The following is a 22,528-nucleotide window of genomic DNA, read 5'->3' on the forward strand; positions in this document are numbered from 1 at the left end:
CTTCACGTGCTTAATGCTCCAACATTAACAGCGTGCATTAATTAATTTTAGTAAAATTAACAACTGTACACGTATTATTGAATGGTTTTATATAAAAATAATTTTAATAATTATTAAATTAAATATTTATATGTATGTAGTTGATTGAAGTGTATATATACATAATATTAAATTTATATATTAATTTTTAATATAATAATTAATAAATTAATTTTCATATAAGATCAAGCGTATCGTAGTAGCTAACTTATTAAATTTTACTTTGCACATCTTTTGTATTACGTAATTATTAATTATTAATTAATATAGATCTCACATATTTATTTTAATTATTTAAATTACATTATTTATAATTATTTATAATATTTTTTTAGAAAGAGATATGCTTTATATAATTTAGTGTCCATTTGGCATTAAGTTTGAATAACTAAAATTATTTTAAAAAAATATATGTTATTTAAGATATTATTAAAAGAATATCTAGAAAAAAATGTATTATTTTAATATTTTTATAATTAAAATCTATCAAATTTAATTTCAAATTATATTTTATTATCACCTTATTAGTATATTTAAAAAAATATTTTTTTAAATAGTGATTCTAGCAATAACATCAAACAGAACTTAAACAATGGATTAATGTAAGTATATGATCTGCTTTACTTAATTAGGATTTGGTGCATATTTCAAAAAAAAATTAATATATGGCGAATTGCACATATATATTTATTATTTATTTTGTTTTATATAATTTTTAATAATAATTAAAATAATATCAATAATTAAATTTAATATTATAAAGAAAAAAGATAAAAAGATCAAGCAAGTAAAAGGAAAAGTGTTATGATATAATTCAAATAATAAATATGAATTAAAATTTTAATAGGAATTAGTTTTCACATGATTTAAATTTTTTTATGAGATTTTTTTATATAATAATAATAATATTATTATTATATAATATTTTTAATAGTTAATTAAATTTAGTTATTTATTGGAATGACTATATTTTAGTTCTAAATAAAATTGATTAAAAAAAGTTATAAGAAAATAAAATTAACAAGTTATATTACTTTAATCAATTAAAAAATTATAACTAATATACATGCAATAGAATTTTTAATATATATTACTTTAGTAATTAAAATATACTTAAATATGGTATGGAAATATAAATATTTTAATTTTATAAGTTAAAATTTATTATTTACTACAAGTTATTTTCAAACAATTTTTTTTAATAAAGTTATCATAATCCACTTAAAATAGAGATTGTAAGGTAAAAAATATGAATTTTATTGCTTGATTTTATCTTAATGTAATATTAGAACAATTATCTATAAATACTTTTTTTGTATTTTTATAAATAACAAAAATAATTTAAGTAATAAAAATATAATTATAATTAATTTAAATAATGAATGGCATTTTTAGTAAAACCAATGATCCCTCCTTCTCACATTTATGTGTAGTATAGATGAATAAGTGTTTTGCATGGATTTATTTATTTTCTAGTACATCAATTTATAATATGACAAGTAAATTTACTTAATTATTTATTAAAATTCTTAACATTAAAAATTAAATAAATAAATATATGATATATATATTTTCTTGAGAAGTGCCTGAATGCATATTATTTATTTAATATATAAAAAAAAGAAAATTTATTAAATTAATTTAATTGAATGTTTCATAACTACAATATTAAATTGAATTAAATTAATGATGTGTTGAAAAATTGTGAGAACGTACTCTTAATTTTGAAATTATAACATATACACATAAATAATTATAAAATTATCCCAATTAAATACATACTAACTCTTTGAATTTTCTCTACTAATTACTAGGGTTTTGGGGATTTTCTCTTAAGTAAATTATTAATTGGTATATCGAAATCAACTCCATACTCAAAACTTGACATTTGAAAAGGTAAATGGTTGAAATTATTGATAAGATTTTATAATTTTAATATTTTATATTAATTATATGACAAATTTAACATAGATAAATATTAATAAAAAATTTGATTTTATAATATTAAAATTACTTTTAAATTATAAATTCTCAAATTTAAATTTTAATCTAATTGAATGAAATAAAAAAAAAAGTATAAGTAGAAAAGGCATTGAGATTTCTTTTCCTTGATGAGTTGCAAGATAATGAATTGATTCACGGCAACCACAACAATACACGTAAATACCACACGTAATTTTGTTAATTTTATGAGTATTTTTATAAAATTATTAAATTTTAATTTTTTAATAAAATTTACTAAATTTTAATTTAATTATATAAAATTTTTTAATAAAAATTAAAAGTTTACATATTAATTTGTTGGCTTGTTAATTGTTTTACAAATAAGAGTATTTTATTTTATTAGTTTATTTAAAAAAAAAAAAAAAAAGCAAATAGGAGGCAAAAACATATGGGATTACCCCTTTCCCATTAAATCTCTTCTTATTTTTTATTTTTTCATTATCAACGACTATTAATTAGATAATTTTATTTGTAAAATAGTTAACAAGTCAATAAATTAACTTAAAATTTTTAATTTCTAATTACAGTAATTTTTATAATATTAAATAAAAGTTAAATAAATTTTATAAAAAAAATTAAAATGTAATAACTTTTATAAAAAATAATACTTATAGAGTCGAGTAATTATGTATGATAATTAGCATGACAATACTAACAATTGTTATTGGTGTCAGAAACGACATCGTTGGGGCTGTGGAGTTGCATGGCAAGAGAAAGGAGATTCACTTGTAGTATGAACTTTTTTGAGGCCGTTGAGTTTAAATTATATAAAAATTAATTAATAAATAAAATGTATTTCTAAAATTAATAAATCGGGTAAAATTTTTTATTTTCCATTAGTATTTTTAAACAGAATTTGATTGGTCTTAGGTTCACTGATCTCTTTATTGAAACCAAAATGGATGTTGCCAGCAGAAAAAGTGCAGTATTAATGCCACGTGGCACCACTCAGAGCCTCTACAACCTTATTCCACATCCAAATATCTGATCCATCTCATCATCCAATATACAAAATCAACAATTTTCCTTCACATACCCCAACACACAAATCACCTCTACTCAAGCGATTTGTTTCCGCATCCATTATTCTTTGGATTTTTTTCATCATCATCCTCCTGCAGACGTATCTGCAAATCAAGTGAACAAAAATGGCCTCCACTGCATGCTTCTTGCACCACCATGCACTCACCACTCCTAATGGATTGTCTTCATTGTCCCAGCAGCGTCAACTGTCTAGCACCACCAAGCCCACCAACCAGTTCGTCTGCCGTGCCACCCACAAGCAGCCTCCACAGGACGAGGATGTTGCCGTTGTTTCCAGAAGATTGGCTCTTACAGTACTCATTGGTGCTGCTGCCATTGGCTCCAAGGTTTCTGCTGCGGATGCTGCCTATGGTGAAGCTGGTAATAATCACTTATATGCTGATCTTTTTTTTTTTTTCTTTTTCTTTTTTGGGTTGATTGGTTCCAATTAGTTTTAATTTCGTTATCTCTCAGTATTGGAAACGAGTCTCGGAGAATTACCAAGAACGTAGATTTTTATGGATTTTAACATGATTTATAATGTTTGATGAAGCCAATGTATTTGGCAAGCCTAAAACAAACACAGACTTCTTGCCATACAATGGAGATGGATTCAAATTGTCAATTCCATCAAAATGGAATCCAAGCAAGGAGAGAGAGTTCCCAGGACAGGTTCTTAGATATGAGGACAACTTTGATTCCAACAGCAATGTTTCTGTTATTGTCACCCCATCTGATAAGAAATCCATCACTGACTATGGTTCCCCTGAGGAATTTCTTGCTACGGTAAACCCTTCTCGTCTTCTTGTTCTTACTTTCAATTTTGCCTAAAACCCAACAAAATCTGGTTCAAGATTGAATTTTCTCTTAAGAAGCTCCTATCTCACAATCATTTGTCTGGGTCATTGCAGGTGAATTTTTTACTAGGAAAACAGGCTTACTTTGGCAAAACAGAAGCTGAGGTACTTTAACATAATTATTATCCTTCTGAATTAACACCTTCGTTTAGGATTTTTGAACAGGCTTACAGGTGGATTTTATACTCTTAGATAACATGTGATGCAAGACAAAGGCACCAGTTAATTATAAGTGCATTCTCATTTGGATGTAAACATGAAATTGATGATTTGCAGGGAGGCTTTGCTCCGAATGTTGTGGCAACAGCAAACATATTGGAGTCTTCAACCCCAACAATCAGTGGGAAGCAATATTACTTTTTGTCTGTGTTAACAAGGACTGCTGACGGAGACGAAGGTGGGAAGCATCAACTGATCACAGCGGCTGTGAAAGATGGGAATCTTTACATTTGCAAGGCACAAGCTGGAGATAAGAGGTGGTTCAAAGGAGCAAGAAGGTTTGTAGAGAGCACAGCTAGTTCCTTCAGTGTTGCTTAAGGAGACATAACCAAGAAAATTTGCATGTAAATCAACTTTTAATAACGTATGGTGTTTGTTTTGAGTTATCTGTCTAGCCCTTCTTTTTTTGCAATGTTTCAGAGCTAGAGAGTTGGATATGGAAGGAGATTGATTGTGGATATTATAACATTTCCTTAAGTTAATTGTAATGAGTGGAAATGTTCTCTCTCTGTTTATCTTCTTCTTGTTTCCAAGAAAATGCCCATATTAGTTCTTTGAATTAATTTGCAAAATTGCAGAGAAATGGTACAAAGAGAGTTGATAATGTTTTATGCTTAACAGAGAGCTTGTAAATGGAACACTCTGCACCGAGTCATTTTATATATTCATAGTTTCAATATATGAATACCATATATAAAAATAATTTTCCTAAAAAAAAAACTAAATATTTCACTTCTTTGTTTTCGTTTAGTTTTCAAAATTTCCTAATACTGAACCAACTAGGTACACAGCCTTGAACTTGACTGATAGATTACACAGCCCTATATTTTACTAGGTGCAAGGTACCAAATGAACCAGAACAGCTATGAATGAAATCAAGTTCACATTGGTCTATACATGAGTAGGACACTTGGGTAAATTATAAAGCTATCACCTGGCAGCTGGAAGGAAGGCATCAGCAAATATTATTTTTGTTCCAACACCCTTCAGCAATGAATAAGGAAAGAATTAACCAAATGTTAATGATAGTAAATTTATTATCAGATAGTTGCTGCATGATTCACATTGTTGATTGGTATGAATTTCTGCTGGCAATGAAAACAGAGCATATACATGAAAGCAATGGTCAAGAAAAGAAGAATTTATCTTTAGATTTTACGCTTTCAGTTTCATTTCAAGTTCCCCCATTGCAGTAGTGGATGCCATTGCTGTGAGCACCTTTGTGTTTCATTTGTAGACCATTCAAGCCCCATATTCGAACTGTTCGATCATCACTAGCTGATGCCAAAATGTGTGGATTTTTTGGATTCCAGCTGACACAATTAACAGCTCCAGAATGACCAGGCAAAGCCTCTATGAGCTCTCTTGACCCTCTGTGCCATATGTATACCTACAGAAGCAAAATTGATTTATAAAATCGCCAGAAAACGAAATTAGTGATCCTAAATCAAATAACATAACTACTTAGAAAGTAGACATTCTCACTCGTTTACAGACATAAATAAAATTGACTTGATAAAAAAAAAATAGGATCATTGTAACTTCAAAGTCCAGATAAATCGATGAATTCAGAAAATTCATCAGTGACAATAATGACAACAGCCTTTTAAGTAGAGAGATTATAGGACCATGACATCAAAATATATAAACTAAGATATCCTTCATATTTCAGCCAATTCAGTTGTGAAAAGGTGGAAAAGATATATAATACAGTGACTCTGGAACTAGACATTTCTGAGACTTCATATTGTGAATTCATGTATCACAAAAAAATTCTAATGTCTAATATTTAACAGTCAACATTTGTGAGCAAATAATTAGAGTCCTGATTATGTATTCTATCAACCATACAATAAAGTTCCAGAAAAACCAAACAAGATAAATAAACATGATATAAAAGACGATTTTAATATATACATACATGCCTTGACAAACATCTGTTAGTGTATCTGACCTATTTCTTAGGCTTTTTGGCCCAAAAAAACTGTTAAAAAGAATAATTTTCCAATTTTTATTTCACCACTAGAAAGAACAGAAAATATCACATTATGAGCAACTAAATGTTGACGCAAATAACATAGCTGCATTCATATTCTGGCAAAAGAAGACAAAAATGTTATTGAAATACCAGCATAGAATGCACAATGCAAAAGCAGGTTAGGGAATGAGAGAAGATTGATCTTAAAATTAGTTTGAAGTCCAGATAGTCTGTCTCTGTATACATGCATGCATGCATTTTGTGCATGTCAATGTTTGCGCACATACATTAATACATATATGTGATATTGCCACACTTTTGTTTTGGGATGACTCCAGAAGGAAGTCTCCCTATCTCCCTATATAAGAGAAACCACTGAGCATTCTCTTCATCAAGCCTGATGTTGGGCAAAGTTTGGCTTAAAGGCTGAGACAAGTTCAATTTTTTAGTAAATCAAGGTGGGCTGAAAATGAGTTGAGTTCATGATTTAACATAATTGTGCTCAAGTGGTAATAAATTCATAATTTTATATTTGATTCGTTCCTGCTGGAATGGACGAACTGCCTACTAGGCACCAATACCACTATAACTATTGCTGCCAGAGCCGCACTGTCACCCATCACAATAACAAATTACCATTCCATCATTTCTAGAGACAAAACCAAATACACAAAACAATCACACTGTTGCATTCTCAAATTTAGGTCTAAATGTTGCTCCTACATAATTTCAGGCCTTCAATTAAACTCATATCAAGTGGAGTCTGAGTATTAAACAATTTTCTTTCTGATTTAGAGTCATGATGAGGACAGAATTTTTTGTTATTTTAAATGTTGCACAATTCTCAAATTTAGATCTACAAGAGAAAATATCGCATGGTCAAGCAATTACACGAGTGACACGGACATGCAGTAGCCAACTTTTTTCTTGGAAAAGTCCTAGAATGAAAACACAGCTTCCTTTTCTTAAACACGATATTTAATTCATGTAATGCCTTTCTCTTGAATGATTTGCCCAGATTATCACCACTCACCTGCCCGTAGTGCCCAACAAACCAACCCACACCCCCCCCCCCCCCCAAAAAAAACCAAAACCCTCTCCCTCCCCAGTGGGACATGGGGTAAGAAGGAGAGACCAGCATTCAAAGAAGATTATCCATAAAGAACCATAAAAAATGAAAAAATCAAAGAGAAACAAAATAGGGAGAGAATAAAATCCATACCTGTGAGTCTTCACTACCGCTAGCAATAAAAGCCTGTTCAAGTCCCCCAAAACAAGACCTAATAACAAAACGGGTACGTTTGTGACCTTTATATTTGGACACAAGCTTGAGGCTGCCATCAATGTTCCAAAGGTGGATTTCTTGGTTCAAAAGATTAACCAGCAAGAACCTATTATCTCTTGATAATGAGAAAGAAGTTATTGTTTGATCCTCCTCTATCACTCTCTCAATTTTCGCTTCCCTATCATGTAACAGGATGGCAGTTTCTCTGCACATGCTTATGATCTGCTTCCCATCACTTGTTATTTCCAAATCAGATATCTTCATGGTCCGTTGCCCTTTCCAACACTCTAGCTCTTTTCCATCCAAATCCCACATGCAGATACTCTTATCATTAATGCCAGAGAATATCCATTTTCCATCTGGAAACCACCCACAGGAAATAAGGCCAAGACCAGCCTTATCATAAACAAGGAGGCATTCACCAGATGAAACATCCCAGCACCTTATAGCATCCTCCATTCCGCAGGTGAGGAGCTGACGGTCGTCAGGACTCCAGGAAACAGAGGATACAGGTTTTTGATGACCAGATAATCGATGTTTTAAAGAAACTCCACCATTTGTATCAACCTAACGAGTATTTAATAGTTTATTGTTAAAAAAAATCAAATATCATGGCACTAATAAATGGAATGACAAAATTACTTTGCTATGTTAAGCTTTGGATAGAAGGCATCATACATAACAATCAAGCAAATAATTAAAACACACACACACACACACAACAACAACAACAACAACAACAACAACAAGAGAGAAGGAAGAGAAAAGGATCCTTTGCTTGTAAACATTTCTGTAACAAGTGCTCTTACTTGGAGCGGGTATATAGTTGCATAGTGAAATCCATTGCACCTAGTTGAGATTGTCATTTATTTCTAGTTAGCATGACCCTACAGGAAGCCATTAGCTTTGTGGCTGCATGCACCAACAAGCCATTTACCACTCTTTTCTTTTCTCTTTTTTTTTTTTTTATTTTTTCATCTGTATAATATATATATATAAAAGGGAAAGCATTTTAGTCAGCTCATCAGTCATCCTTATTTTTCCATGTCACATTGTTAAGACCCCTTAGAAGCTTTGTTTTTGCTTATTCGGATATTAATTTCATCCATACTTGAATATGTTGCTATTAATTACGGTTCAGGTGATTTATTTTCTTTATTGTGATAAAATCTAATGATAAAAAATTAACTATAATCATCCAGGGTAACATCACTACAACAATTGCTCTTTGTTGTGCTTCTAAAAATTGGGACATCACAAGATCCAAAGATATTTTAGCCACATTGACAGGTATAGCAATGAGATACGATCTAAAATTCTAAGCAAAACAAAAATATGACTTCAGTAACATGAGAAAAAGAAAGCAAAAGCTTTCTTAAACTTAAAGAAATTTTGGCACATCATCTATTGAGTAAGACAATGGTGTTCAAACCCTGGCCAATACTACCAATATAATCCCTTTAAAATTTATTACATTACAAGTCCAAAGCATTAATTTAATCAAGCCTTAAACCCATAGTCCCATACCAGTAGGGTTGTCTACAAGGATGTGTTTGTTTAATTACATCCATTTAGGGCTACATCTTTAAAAAGATCTATGGCTACATTTAAAAAGAAACGGGTATTGCCCATAGTCATCAGTTGAGAACCGCGCTAACAATGTAGTTTATAAAGAAGATATCTGAAACAATCCAACCTCGAGAAAATGCTAACAATGCAGTTTATACATTCATTGATTTTTCCTTTCATCAAATTGTGGACATTGGATTTTGTCCTTTTTTTTAGCATAAAGATACTTTCATCTAGAGTATGATATGTTGTACCCAATATAATATGCAAAATAAATTCAATCTAATTACTTCAGCAGCATGTCTTTTATCTAGGTCATTTGTCCACATGGAGATTTGTGCAAGATTTGCCAAAGCCGGTGGTTCCTAACAGATGTTTCAAACATTAAATTCTGTTCCAAGGTAATGAAAATGTGGTTATATAAACTTCAATTACACAGAGAATAATGAAACAAGTTCAGAAAGAGACAGAGAGAATAAAAGATAAAATCAATGATAATGCTTTGAAATGGCAACAGAAATTGATTATTGTGTTAAGACACCATACCAGAAACATATATTATTTGCATGCAAAATATGTCATGGGAAAATCATTAAGAATAAAACTTAGCTTCACTGATACAATAAAATGCTATATAAGAAGATATGCATTACTCAAAAATCTTACAAAGGGAGAAAAAGAAATATACACGGAAACATGATCTCAGAAGAAAATGCATATCTCATTAAAGTAAATTGAAAAACATATGATGGAAAAAGGATAGCCAAAATACAATCGAAAAACATATAGGTTCTCCAAGTAATCAACTATACCTCCCATATGATTGCTGATTGATCACTGGATGATGAAGCTAAGTATTTCCCATTGTGTGAAAATTGTAAGAACCACACTTCATCAGAATGTGCCTCTAATATCTGTTTCAGTGTGGATAAAAGAAAAATTAAATAGAGAGGTATCAGCAATACACGGAAAAGGAAAACACTAAATTGCAAATGAAACATTCTGTTCCACTCTGAGGAAATAAAATTCCAAACTAAGCAAATTAAGAGGACAATAGATTTTTTAAATAATAATAATTATAATAATAGTCATAACTCATTAGTCACCCCTAATAAGAACATATATAACTAAAAGTATGCAATCTTTTCTCAAAGAAGAAGCCATTAACCTGATAGTTTACTGCAATCAAAGTAAACAAAGGAAGTTTTGATATTCATAACAAATTACAAATCCCTCAATCTTTAGATCAAATGATAAAAAAAGGGGCAGTTGTTTTTTCTTTCTTTTCTATTTTTCAATTTCCCCCCCTTTCAGTTGTGAGGGGAGGGAGAGAAAAGAAAAATCAGAGAGGTGAAATCGTACATGGTAGAATAGACTGTTGGGGGGACACCCATTCCAGTTGATGCTCCTTGAAGGGTATAGCCAGACACACAAGCACAAATGAGTCATATATGAAGTTTAACAAGAATTCCCACAAAATAAACCATTTAAATCTAACTAGGAAGCATTTGTAACATAAATAGGAATTATAAAGTTCCATCTTCAATTAACCATAAACTAATGAACTCCTTAAGAAAATCAAAGAAAGAGCGCTAGACAGATAAACAAACTTTATGAAAGGTAGGACTTCAAGGAAATAAATATCTTACGTCCACAAAACAACGTTCACATCTAAGAAATATTAGTCGCCAACTTAATAGATATCAGCAAGTCAAAATACAAATTAACTATAAACCTATTTATGTAACTAACTAGTCAAATTAAAAAAAAAAAAAAATCTATTTTCACTTTCTGTAATGTACACTCTGTTGGATCATCAGTTTTATTTTCTTTTAGTACCTATGTTATGTTCCTACAAGACATATCCTGTTTGACTAAGGACAATCTGACAATGTTCAACAAAAGTAATATACTTCCGTGACATCACCAACTTAAATCTTAGATTCTTTGTTTTCCTAAAATATCCAAGCTCAATGAATGGCCATAATATCTGGAATACTGCTATTATCAGTATGAACAAGATCCCAGTTCAGCATAAGATATCTCGAGAAAAGTTGTTCCTTAATGTTAAATGTTTAATGTATATAGTCAAAAAATAGATTAATGAAGCCAAAGATATTCATTATTATAAAAGAATACAAATTCTATATAAGTACTGATGGAACTTTCTCCAGTAATTGTAAGCATACCATTAGTTTGATAGTGTAATTTATGATAAAAATAAAATTAAAACAGAAATATCACTTTTTAAGAAAGAAGCAGAAGGTAACTGTTTCAGGTGCAAATAAGTGTGTGTGAGTGTTCATGCATATGCATGTGCGAAATAGATAGAGAGAGAGAGTTGAGCCACATGGGTTAGTAGTTGGGGCACATAAAGGCCACTCACAATATCCTGCTCATGCACCTATTTATGTTTCTGTCTAGATAACTTCTAGCACCACAATCATGGTTTAAGAAATGAGGGTAAGTAATTATTGACTTCACCAAATTTTAAGCCATCAATACAAGTTTCAGCAATACAGGACAGTGAATTTTTATTCACTCATATCGCCCAATATGAGATGATGTAGTTTTTATGGACCAATGTACCTCCATTGCATGGTGGTTGTTATAGTTGATACTGAAATACAGACATAGAGAAAACTACAACTTTTTACTACCAACAACCATATTCTCACCTACCATCCAGCAGTTAAACACTTGTTTTCTCCTGTTTTTCACTTCAGCCCACCAGATTCTAGTTTTAGCATCAAAACACTCGACTTCTCAATCACAATGGGTGCTCCAAAAGCTTCGTTAAAAAGAACATATTATGTTGGTATTTTTCGGTTGTTTGACTATTATTTGTTTAAATTATTTTAGAAAACTATAAATTGTTAAATCTACAAGATATATAGAATATATATGGTTAAATTCTTTTTCTAGCATTGAGTTGAGTTATTCTGTTAACGTTCTTTAAAAGAAATGCACAGCAGTGCTAGATGATATGGTCCAATACAGCTTAATACTGAACTTGATACCATTATTTAAAACCTTAAATTATGGTCTACAATTTGCCTGCTTTTGTAAATTCTTCAATGGTTCCCCAATCATTGACAACAAAAATACAAAATCTATACACATTCACACTCAAACCATTTAACTAATTCATTGGCCCAAAATAGTTAGAGAAGCCATATGGTTTACTTGTCTCCATTGTCTTCATTTGATATTATATCAGTTTTTACCACTTCAGGCTTCAGCACACACTATTTTTGGCTCACTTTTTCTCTTTTGACCTCCTACTGCTCAAATTCACACTATTTTGCCAAGTGCATTCATAGATTTATTTTGGCCACAGCCAAATCATTGCAAATGACACTCCCTAAATTTATCATCAATTAATGCAACTCCTACCTCTCCAAAAAATTATCCTTGTTATTCAGCCATTCTTGGATTTTCACATCCATCTCAATTATGCATCTAGCTGGCCTAATCACAACATTATATAGGAACTTTCTGATCATATAACAGTCCACTCACTAGTCACACAAAAACACAGAAATGAGTGCATAATCAATCACAAACTGGAAATGAACGATTAGAAACTTGCTAATTAGGATCCTAATTTCAAAAACATGTAATATAGACATTTGAGATTTAAACATAGTTTTCTCTTATATCCCATTATCCCTATCAAAATGGTATATGTCAGTTGTAAATGAGTAAAAGGGGTTTTAATGACAAAACCACCCTTTTTCCATTTCGTTTCCTCTTTCTTCAAGATCTCACTCCCCCTCATCTTTTCTTTTTCCATTTTGTTCTCTTCTGTATTTCTTTCTTCAAGATCTTACTCCCCCTCATCTTTGCGTCTCACCTTCTCTATCAAAATCACCACAAACAGCAAAACCCCTTTTGTCACTTTCCTCTATACTTTTTGCACATTCTTTATTTTTTATCTCAATCTTCATCCAACTTCTTGCGCCAATCTCTCATTTTCACTTTCAATTTCTTTTTCACTCTTAAGCAATGTCTATCAATCAGCACTTGCAGTTTCCACAAATATTAACTAAAGATCCATGTATTGTTTTAATTTTACACAAGGATCTTAAAAAAGGTGTGTAAAACAGATTCAGTAACAAAGGCTCAATAAGCCATATCAAAACACAACATTCCACCCTAAATTTGGAAAGCTTCTCATTCCATAAAGGACATATTTCAACCAGCATCAGAGGCATTACCAAAGACCAACCCACTTCAATAATCTTCAGAAATGACTGCCCCTAATCTTTACAAAAACAGGAAATACTTATAGTTTTAGATTTTTTGGGTCATTAACCCTTTTTTGTAATTTATTCCAAGAGTTTATTAATACAAAGTAATCCAACGATCCTCTTATAAAAATTAGGGGTTGGTTTGGCTGCTGTGTGTAATGACTTTAAACTTAAATTAAAAATTCATAGTTCAAGCCTAATACTGTAAACACTTTTCACAACTCAATTTCATCAATTTCCCTTTCAGAAAGGCTTCAAAAAATTAAAAAATAGCTTGCTTACAAAAAAAAAGGCTCCAATGAACCGGTCCTGTAAATCCCCTGAACCAAAACATTCATTTTTGGCCCTCAAATTTTAAGTAATTCAAACACCATTCGAAGTAGAGAACCTAGACCATTTTCTCTTTTGATTTCAAACCCCAAATCTCTTGTTTTGAAGCCCTAGGCCTCCATGCTACTTGATTGCTCAAACCATTCCATGTCAGATTTTCAAGTTGACTTCCTTGCTAACCACCCCACCCCCCCACCCCCCCTCGGCCCTTTTTTTTATTAAAATTAACATCTGATAATTTACCATTACTTGATACTGAACTTGGACTGACTGACTCTTAAGAATCCACCATCCATGACCTATATTTGTAATTCTGAGCCACCTCACTGCTGGATGGCCACCAGGAAAAAGAGGAGCAGGAAGAAGGTTAAAAATAACTTCTTTATCAATAATTTAAATAAATTAAAAAAAAAACCAAAAAATTTGCAGCAAACCAATTTCAAATAAATACCACATCATACAGTAATTGATGTTAATTGACAGAGTATAACTTGAAAGGTGAAGCCCTTATCCTCACAGAAAAACCTCAAGCATAGTGCTCTACCATCCAAGAATTTGACAGAAAAGACAACAATTCTGCATGACTATAATCTAGTAATCATCAAAACATAAATCCCAATTAATGAAGAAAACCTTCCAACATGCAGTAAACTTAAACCAAAGAAACAAAGTAATATCTCTATGTAAAGCTTGATTTCCAATCAAAGGATTATGTTCTAACCTGCAAAGTTCGAGATGGGATCTGATCTCTTCCACAGTGATGATCTGTGTACAATGACATTTCTTTGTCCATGGAGTTGTGAAAGATGCAAGCATCTCGTTGCAAGGTAAGAGCCTGTTCTACTAAATATTCCAACCTCCTTTCAGGTATTATAACGGTTGGTGGGAGCAACTTTTGCAATTCCTCCAGCAGCTTTGACCGAGACTTCATCCTTGCATCATCTTGATTAGAAGACCCAACTGAAGCACACAGTGAAGGAGAAACAATACAGGAAGAAAGCTCACGGATTCTACCATTATTGATGCAAAGATAAGCAATCTCAGTCCTCAATGTCTTTAAAGCATCCATGATTTTCTCCCTATCCAAAAGCTCAAAAAATTTCTGTTCCAATATCAGAAAAGAGGCTGACTTAACAATGCTTTCATCTTTTAGACCAATTTTATGCAAAGTAGCTACACTTTCATCCCAATTTCCATCAAGAATTTGCTGCATAAATAAATTTACTGCAGATGAGTGTAAGGGGATGCCTGACTCTTCCTCTAGACGAGCACTGCTCTTCTTATACCCAAGAGAATATAACGCCTTGGCTATTATTCTAACAAATTCAACTCTTTTAATAACTCCTTTTGAGCCAACAACATCATCGTCCCCTTCAGATTGCAGGGGCCTAGCCATCAAGTCCCTTGAAGACCCAACTATGGTCTTTGTTAGAGAAGATCCGTTGGAAAGACTTTTCAACTCTCCAGAAGCTAATTTCATGCGTTTTGAGGCTGGTTCATCATCCTCCACTCCTCCCATGAAATGTGCACCTCAGCCCATCTAGTATAGCAACAATATACAAACAATAAAAGGAATATATATGTATGAAAATCGTCCAATGGATCACAAGAAATACCTTCCTGCAAAACATAGGTTTGTAGATTCTAAAGTTGAATGCAAGGATAAAGCAAAGAACCACAAAATGACCAAGTGAAATTACATACAATAATGGAAAGGCTAAATCATAAGGATGATAACTTGAAAAAAAAAATGTTGATCATAAGTTCCTATCAGGGATAATTAGAGAAAAAGAATTCTATCATCCCAACCACCCTGTCAACGCCTTTCCTCAAATACAGTATGTCTATTCCAGTTTTCTGTTTTTTACGCAGAAGCTTCTGCCATTGGGAATTGAAAATAATAGCTATAATTTGGTAACATAAAAGCTAATCTAAAATGTCATAATTCAGTTTGCAAGAAAAATTAATGATCAATTTCCATTGGATGTCCACAACTTTCAATTCAACTCAACTCAACTCAACTAAGCCTTTATCCCAAAAATTTGGGGTCGGCTATATGGATTCGCTTTCTCCACTCTAAACGATTTTGGGTTAAATCCTCATAAATGTGTAATGCTTCTAGGTCATGTTGTACTACTCTCCTCCAAGTCAATTTAGGTCAACCCCTTTTTTTCTTTCTATCCTCTAACCTAATGTACTCTACTTGTCTAACTGGAGCCTCCGTATATCTACGCTTCACATGACCAAACCACCTCAATCTCCCTTCTCTCAACTTATCCTCAATTGGCAACACTCCTACCTTTTCTCTAATACTCTCATTACGGACTTTATCTAGTCTAGTATAGCCACTCATCCACCTTAACATTCTCATCTCTACAACTCTTATCTTAGACGCATGTGGCTCCTTCAGTGCTCAACACTCACTATCATATAAAATAGCCGGTCGTATGTCCACAACTTTCTATTGAGGAGATAAAATGGTAAATTCAGTAATGTCATCCTATAGCTTACAAGCCAGTATAGAAAAATGAGACTGGCCCAATCTTGGATTCATTTATAGAATTCAAGGTAGTGTACACACCTAAATTTAGTCAGTTGACCAGCCTAACTGAGAGTAGAACCATTCTGAAATTGAGGTATGAGCTAAGCCTAACTTTAAGATAAATGTCTCTGCGCAAGTGTAACTGCCAACACTGGAAAAGATACAAAACCTCAGACAAACTCCAATTATCAGTGTTTCCCTTTACACTAACTATATCAAGCCAATGGTAAAGGAATACGAATCTGTGATTTAACAATCAAAAACTCCTCAAACTGAGCCAACTAAACTCATACTTCCTTACAGTCCTATGTTTCTACATTATGGTTCATGTTTCCTACCATCAGACCAAGGCCCTGTTCAATGACCCACAAGTTAATATCCATAAAAAAAACTTGAGATTTTAGAGGTATCATAATTTGGTTTTCAGACAACTACATGAATCTAGGGACTTCATCCGTATTCTAACCAAGGGTATTGAACATAATAACAAGATCACACACAGACTTCAAGAACATTACCCTTGACTGAAATGCACATGATAAATCTTATATTAGTCAAAAGCCTAATCAAGCCAAATTAAAGGTTTGTTCCTTCTTCTATTAAATCATATATAAAAACGCATAAATAGAATTACCTTATCCTTTCTGTCCTTAAGCACATAAAAACATTATTTTTTATTCATGGATTATCCTAAAAACAGTGTCTTCCTCAATACAAGATTAAGAGTTTATATAAGCAAATTTCCAACTTCTGATAAGCAAGAGGTACTATTTTAACATGACCAGAAAAGAAAATACCTGTTGTCCAAGGTCATTAAAAATACTTTATGGATTTCCAAGTATCATCAAATAGTCACAAGGTCATGTTAATACCCATTTCTATAAAATTTGATACCTAATTTAACTCTAATATACGGGTTCTTCTGTCTCTTTTCAATTACAGGATAACCCAGGATATCAAAGTAGTTCCATTTAAATATAAAATTTTGGGGATGTAATTACTGTTGGAAACTAAGCAATCATCATGCTAAAGAAACTCCGAAGACATGGATTAGCTTAAACTTACATCAAATACAAACAATCCACTGCTTATGAGCTCAATTAAAGTAGTGTGACCATGATCGCTCAACCCTCACCCACCCCCGTATGGAACTGCGATCCAGATCGCACGTTCCCAAATTCGAGATCCAAAACTCAAATTGGCCGAACCCAGTTTTGAAGAACATCCAGAGAAAAGGAAAACAAACACAAAGCAGCGATTCAAGGCAAAAAAAATACATTTCTGATAAAAAAAATTATATGGAAATTTACCAGATTTTGTTTGAAATTTTGAGGAAGCCTTGATTGTGAGACAAAAGAAAGAGGGTTTCAGGGAAAGAGTGGAAGCCGTAGATTGAAGAAAAGAAAAAGGCGGAGAGAGTTTCCCCAAAGGTTATGCACCTAATGCTGAAGATAGAGGTACAGTGAGCCGAACGATACATAATTGCTTCTACTTCTACCTGGATAATGTAAAACTACATTTTTTTTTCATAATTTTATTGATTTTGTGTACAATAAAATGTAATGAAATATAATGTTGTTAAAATTTTTATTTAATTACTATATTCTACTTTCTCTACTTTTATTTATTTCACATTTAAAAAATAAAAAATATTTATTTTTTATTTTTATTAAATAAAATAAATAATTAAGCAAAATAAAAATTAATTTAATCAATTATTAATATGATTTTGTCACGACCCAACCGGACCGGCACTAGGACCTGAGCCAGCCTAAAGCCTCCGAGGCCTGTAGTAAGCCTAACTATTCACTAACCCAACTCTAAGGTCCATTTGGACCCAATTTCAAGAAATAAACCGGATAGAGTACGACTATAAAATGGACATTCTAACGGGTAATTTTTGACTCACCCGATCTGTAAACACAATAAATAATCAGTTGGGGAGCTCAGCTCACCCTCCACATACTCATATCAACATAAAAATAAGTGGGAGCTCAGCTCCCTCATCTAATCCATCAAACATGCAGGTGATAAAAATTTTACAGGTCCAAAATAACAATTTATATTACAGACCCAAATCAATTAAATATTTCTAACACATGCGAAAATTCTAGAAGTTTATAAAATTACACAATCATGAATAAACGACCTGCGAGGGAGAAAAGCAGGTTAACCTCAAAAATATCCTCTATGGCCTGGAAAAATATGGAATAGGAGTGAACGTTCGACTCAGAGAGTAAAATATAAAATTTAACCATAATCTCTATAACTATCTAAGCTAATGCACCATGTAGAGTGAAATGCAACATCAGCAATAATTTCACATCATAACATCAAAAAGGTAATTTGGAGCACTCACACACCTAGTAATATCAATCATAATATATGGGAGCTGATCCCCTATACAGCTCTCTTAAATCCAACCTGTGCCGGCGAAGAACTCAAGCCGGACTTTCGCTTAATAAACCAAATCAGGGTCCCAGCGAAGAACTCAAGCCGTGTCTACCCCGAAGGACTGGGTCCCAGCGAAGATCTCAAGCCGTGTCTACCCGTCCTATCCATAGTCAACACCACATCACACGCACGCCAACGCACGCACACTGCTCCAAATTACCACAACAACATCCATGGCACTTTAACAGTTATGAATGCAACATAAAACGTGCTTAGAGTTTAACTACATAGATACATACATATAAGTGATGCATGGGCGTGCTTGAATATATAATAATAGTAAAATTACAATTAAAATTAATATTTTACTCACAAACTTGACAGCGGTCACTGTGGCGGCTGAGCGGAGGAAGAAGGCTGTCCCGGCTCACCAGACAATTTTATTATAATCATTTAATAAATTTGACTCAATACAAACTAAGAAAAGACCAAATACGTCCTAAGTCGTGCCAAAAATCCGGCAGAGTCTCCCCTATACCTAGGACCTACCCGACCTGCAAAAGGGCTCAAAATACACTTCTATATTCACAATCCATATATCCACAACTCAAACACATCACACAGCCCCTCCTGGGCCCATCCAAACCGTCATCCATCACAATATGTAAAATTTCAATTTAGTCCTTATAATTAACTCTTTTTGCAAAAACTACCCAAATGAACTCTAAAAATTCTAAAACTTTGCCCCGCAGTCCTTAGCAATATTACTAGGCTAATGAAAAAAGAATCATAATATTCTGAGCTACCACGAATATTTTACGGATTTTTAATCTCATTTAAGCACTAGAAAATTAAGAAAAAGTAAGGTTCGGGTTTACCTATGCCGATTCCGACTATGGGGAGACGCTCGGGACGTCTGACAATGGTGGGATAGCCAAAACCTCGATCCAATTCGGAGACTTTTTCGATAATCAGTCTGTCTAGCCGGAAATTCACAGACCTGGATAACTGTCGAATTTCTGAGAATTGAAGATACCTACACGAAGCCCACAACACAGGGGTTAGTACATAAATTTTACGGAATTTTCTAAGCTCATTTAATGCTCAGAAAAACACTACAAATTCCGTGGGACCCACCAAAAAACAGTGTCAAAAAAATTTGAAATTTATATCGCCGCGAAGCTCTCGACGAGTGGAGGGCTCTGGTACTCTCGGTTTTCTTGTGGGGTTCACGGTTTGCGAGAAATTTAGCCCAAAAATTCAAAATGGGCTAAAACTTCCCGGGAAAAAATTAGACAAACCGCTCGATGGATTTCGGTGTTCTTGGTGTCTATGGAAAGCTCTCGACGAGTAGATGAATTTAGACACAAGACCCGGTCCGATTGGTGGCCGGATCGGTTGGATTTCGAATGGGAAGACGAAGCGGTGCGCTTGCGCGTTGCGTTCGTCGCAGGCGCCTTTTCGCCTTCTAGGTAGCGGCTGGTAGGGCGTCTTGTGGCGGGCTGGGGTGGCAGGGGAGGCGGCGGCGTGGCAAGGGGAGGAGGGAGGAGAGAGAAAATGGGAGAGAAAGAGAGGAAGGAGGAAATGCGCGCAGGAGAAATAGAGAAGAAGAAGAAGGAGCCGGTCTGATTCGATTGGTTCCATCCGGTACGATTCGATTTGAAATACAAAATTTTAAATTTTTACTCTGCCTTGGGACCGAAAACGAGGCCCAAAAATTTCAAAAAAAATTCTAGAAAACTCAGAAAAATGCGTAGACTACAAATATATTTTTAGTTTTGCCGCATGGTCTTTAAATTAATTTTTAAAAATCATCAAAGTTTATATTTTCGGAAAATTGAACCCGATTTCTAAAATCCAAAAAAAATTTCAAATAATTTTCTAAAATTCAAATAAAATAAAATATCAATATTTACCAAAAATAATAAATTTAAAAATTAGGGGTGTTACATTCTTCCCCCCTTACAGAAAATTCGTCCTCGAATTTTACACAAGGCAGAATAAAGTACAAGATTACACATTGAACAGATAAGGGTACTTGCTACGCATGTCCTGTTCTGACTCCCAGGTGCACTCTTCCACTGACTGGCTCCTCCACAAAACTTTAACCATAGGGATCTGTTTTGATCTTAGCTGTCTCACTTGGTAGTCCACTATGGCTACAGGTTGCTCCTCAAACGTCAAGTTTTCTTTTAGCTCTATTACATCCGGCTGTAGTACATGAGAAGGATCAAGAATGTATTTCCTGAGCATGGAGATGTGAAACACAGGATGAACATGAGAAAGGTTGGGTGGTAGCTCCAACCGGTAGACAACTATTCCAACTCTATCAGTAACCTCAAAAGGTCCAATATACTGAGGTGCCAACTTGCCCTTCTTTCCAAATCTCATGACTCCCTTCATCGGAGAAACCTTCAGGAATACGTAGTCGCCTACTGCAAACTCCACATCCCTCCGTCTGGGATCTGCATAACTCTTCTGCCTACTGAAAGCTGTTTTCAATCGTTCCCTGATTAAAGGAACTATCTCTGAAGTGTACTGCACTAGGTCTACATCATGCACCTTCACTTCTCCTATTTCCGTCCAACACAGAGGAGACCTACACTTTCTTCTATATAGTGCCTTATAGAGTGCTATCCCTATGCTAGAATGGTAACTGTTGTTGTAGGCAAACTCCACCAAAGCTAGCTGATCATCCCATTGACCTCCAAAATCCAAAACACTCATGCGAAGCATGTCTTCCAGTGTTTGGATTGTCCTTTCGGACTGTCCGTGCATGCGAGGTGGAAAGCAGTACTAAAGTTCAACTGTGTGCCAAGTGCCTCCTGCAACTTCCTCCAAAACAGAGAAGTGAACTGGGGCCCTCTGTCAGATATTATGGAAGCAGGAACTCCATGCAATCTGACTATTTCTCGAATGTAAAGTCAGGCATATTGTGCCACAGAATATGTAGTCTTCACAGGCAAGAAGTGAGCAGATTTAGTCAGGCGATCTACAATTACCCATATCGAATCATTTCCTCTCGTGGTACGAGGCAACCCAGTCACAAAATCTATAGTAATCATTTCCCACTTCCATTCTGGGATAGGGAGCTCTTGCAGCTTCCCGACGCCTACAGTGTTCAAACTTCACCTTCTGACAATTCAAGCACTTGGACACAAAGTCTGCTATGTCTCTCTTCATGCCATTCCACCAATAACTATCTTTCACATCATGGTACATCTTGGTGGAGCCTGGGTGGATATTGTACAGTATATAGTGTGCCTCTTGTATGATTTCATTTCTGAGATTGTCTACATCGGGCACACATATTCTAGAACCTTGTATAAGGGCACCATCATTGGCAAATCCAAACTCTCCACTTTCACCTTACTGTACTCTTTCTATGATCTTCATCAATTATTGGTCTCTGTGCTGGGAAACTCTAACTCTGTCTCGCAAGTCTGGCCTCAGTGAAAAATGAGCCAACAATACCCCCTCATCTGAAATATCTAGGATTAAACCTTGATCCATCAACTCATGTACTTCCTGAATCAACAGTCTCTTCTCTGCTGAAATGTGTGCCAAGCTACCAAAAGATTTTCTGCTCCAAGCATCTTGCAATCATAGTCCTTTAGAACCTCCATCCATCTCCTCTGTCTCAAGTTTAAGTCCCTCTGTTGGAAGATGTACTTCAAACTCTTGTGGTCGGTGTATATCTTGCACACTTCACCATACAGGTAGTGTCTCCAGATTTTTAGTGTAAAGACTACAGCCGCCATTTCCAAATCATGGGTGGGGTAGTTCTGCTAATGCCTCTTCAACTGCCTTGAAGCATAAGCCACTACTTTTCCATTCTGCATCAAAACACACACTAAGCCAACTCTGGATGCGTCACAGTACACGATATATCCTTCGCCACTCATCGGTAGTGTCAACACCGGGGCGGTGGTTAGACACTCCTTAAGCTTCTGGAAACTCTCCTCACAGTCCTTTGTCCAAATGAATGGAACATTTTTCCGAGTCAACTTAGTTAGGGGAGCCGCTATCCTAGAA

General features: G+C 33.9%; 2 protein-coding genes across 3 annotated transcripts; one reads left to right on the forward strand and one right to left on the reverse strand.

The window, feature by feature from the left end:
• Positions 1-3,057: 3,057 nt before the first annotated feature.
• LOC110665059 (oxygen-evolving enhancer protein 2, chloroplastic) lies at positions 3,058-4,657 on the forward strand. The gene is made up of 4 exons (XM_021825038.2): positions 3,058-3,447; positions 3,620-3,852; positions 3,978-4,028; positions 4,200-4,657. Exons 1-4 carry the CDS (start codon positions 3,192-3,194, stop codon positions 4,458-4,460), a joined length of 801 nt encoding a protein of 266 aa, XP_021680730.2. The 5' UTR covers positions 3,058-3,191; the 3' UTR covers positions 4,461-4,657.
• Positions 4,658-5,150: 493 nt separating this feature from the next.
• Positions 5,151-17,644, reverse strand: LOC110665058 (WD repeat-containing protein 26 homolog). Of its 2 annotated transcripts, none has more exons than XM_021825036.2 (5): positions 17,410-17,644; positions 14,279-15,097; positions 9,787-9,888; positions 7,343-7,972; positions 5,151-5,532 (listed from the first exon to the last, which is right to left on the reverse strand). In XM_021825036.2, exons 2-5 carry the CDS (start codon positions 15,074-15,076, stop codon positions 5,317-5,319), a joined length of 1,746 nt encoding a protein of 581 aa, XP_021680728.2. In that variant the 5' UTR covers positions 15,077-15,097; positions 17,410-17,644; the 3' UTR covers positions 5,151-5,316. The 2 variants fall into 2 exon arrangements, with proteins under 2 accessions (XP_021680728.2, XP_058009217.1); XM_058153234.1 differs by having other exon boundaries at positions 14,279-15,177.
• Positions 17,645-22,528: the final 4,884 nt, after the last annotated feature.

The sequence above is a fragment of the Hevea brasiliensis genome, chromosome 9 (genome assembly GCF_030052815.1).
Source record: "Hevea brasiliensis isolate MT/VB/25A 57/8 chromosome 9, ASM3005281v1, whole genome shotgun sequence".
Lineage (NCBI taxonomy): Eukaryota > Viridiplantae > Streptophyta > Magnoliopsida > Malpighiales > Euphorbiaceae > Hevea > Hevea brasiliensis.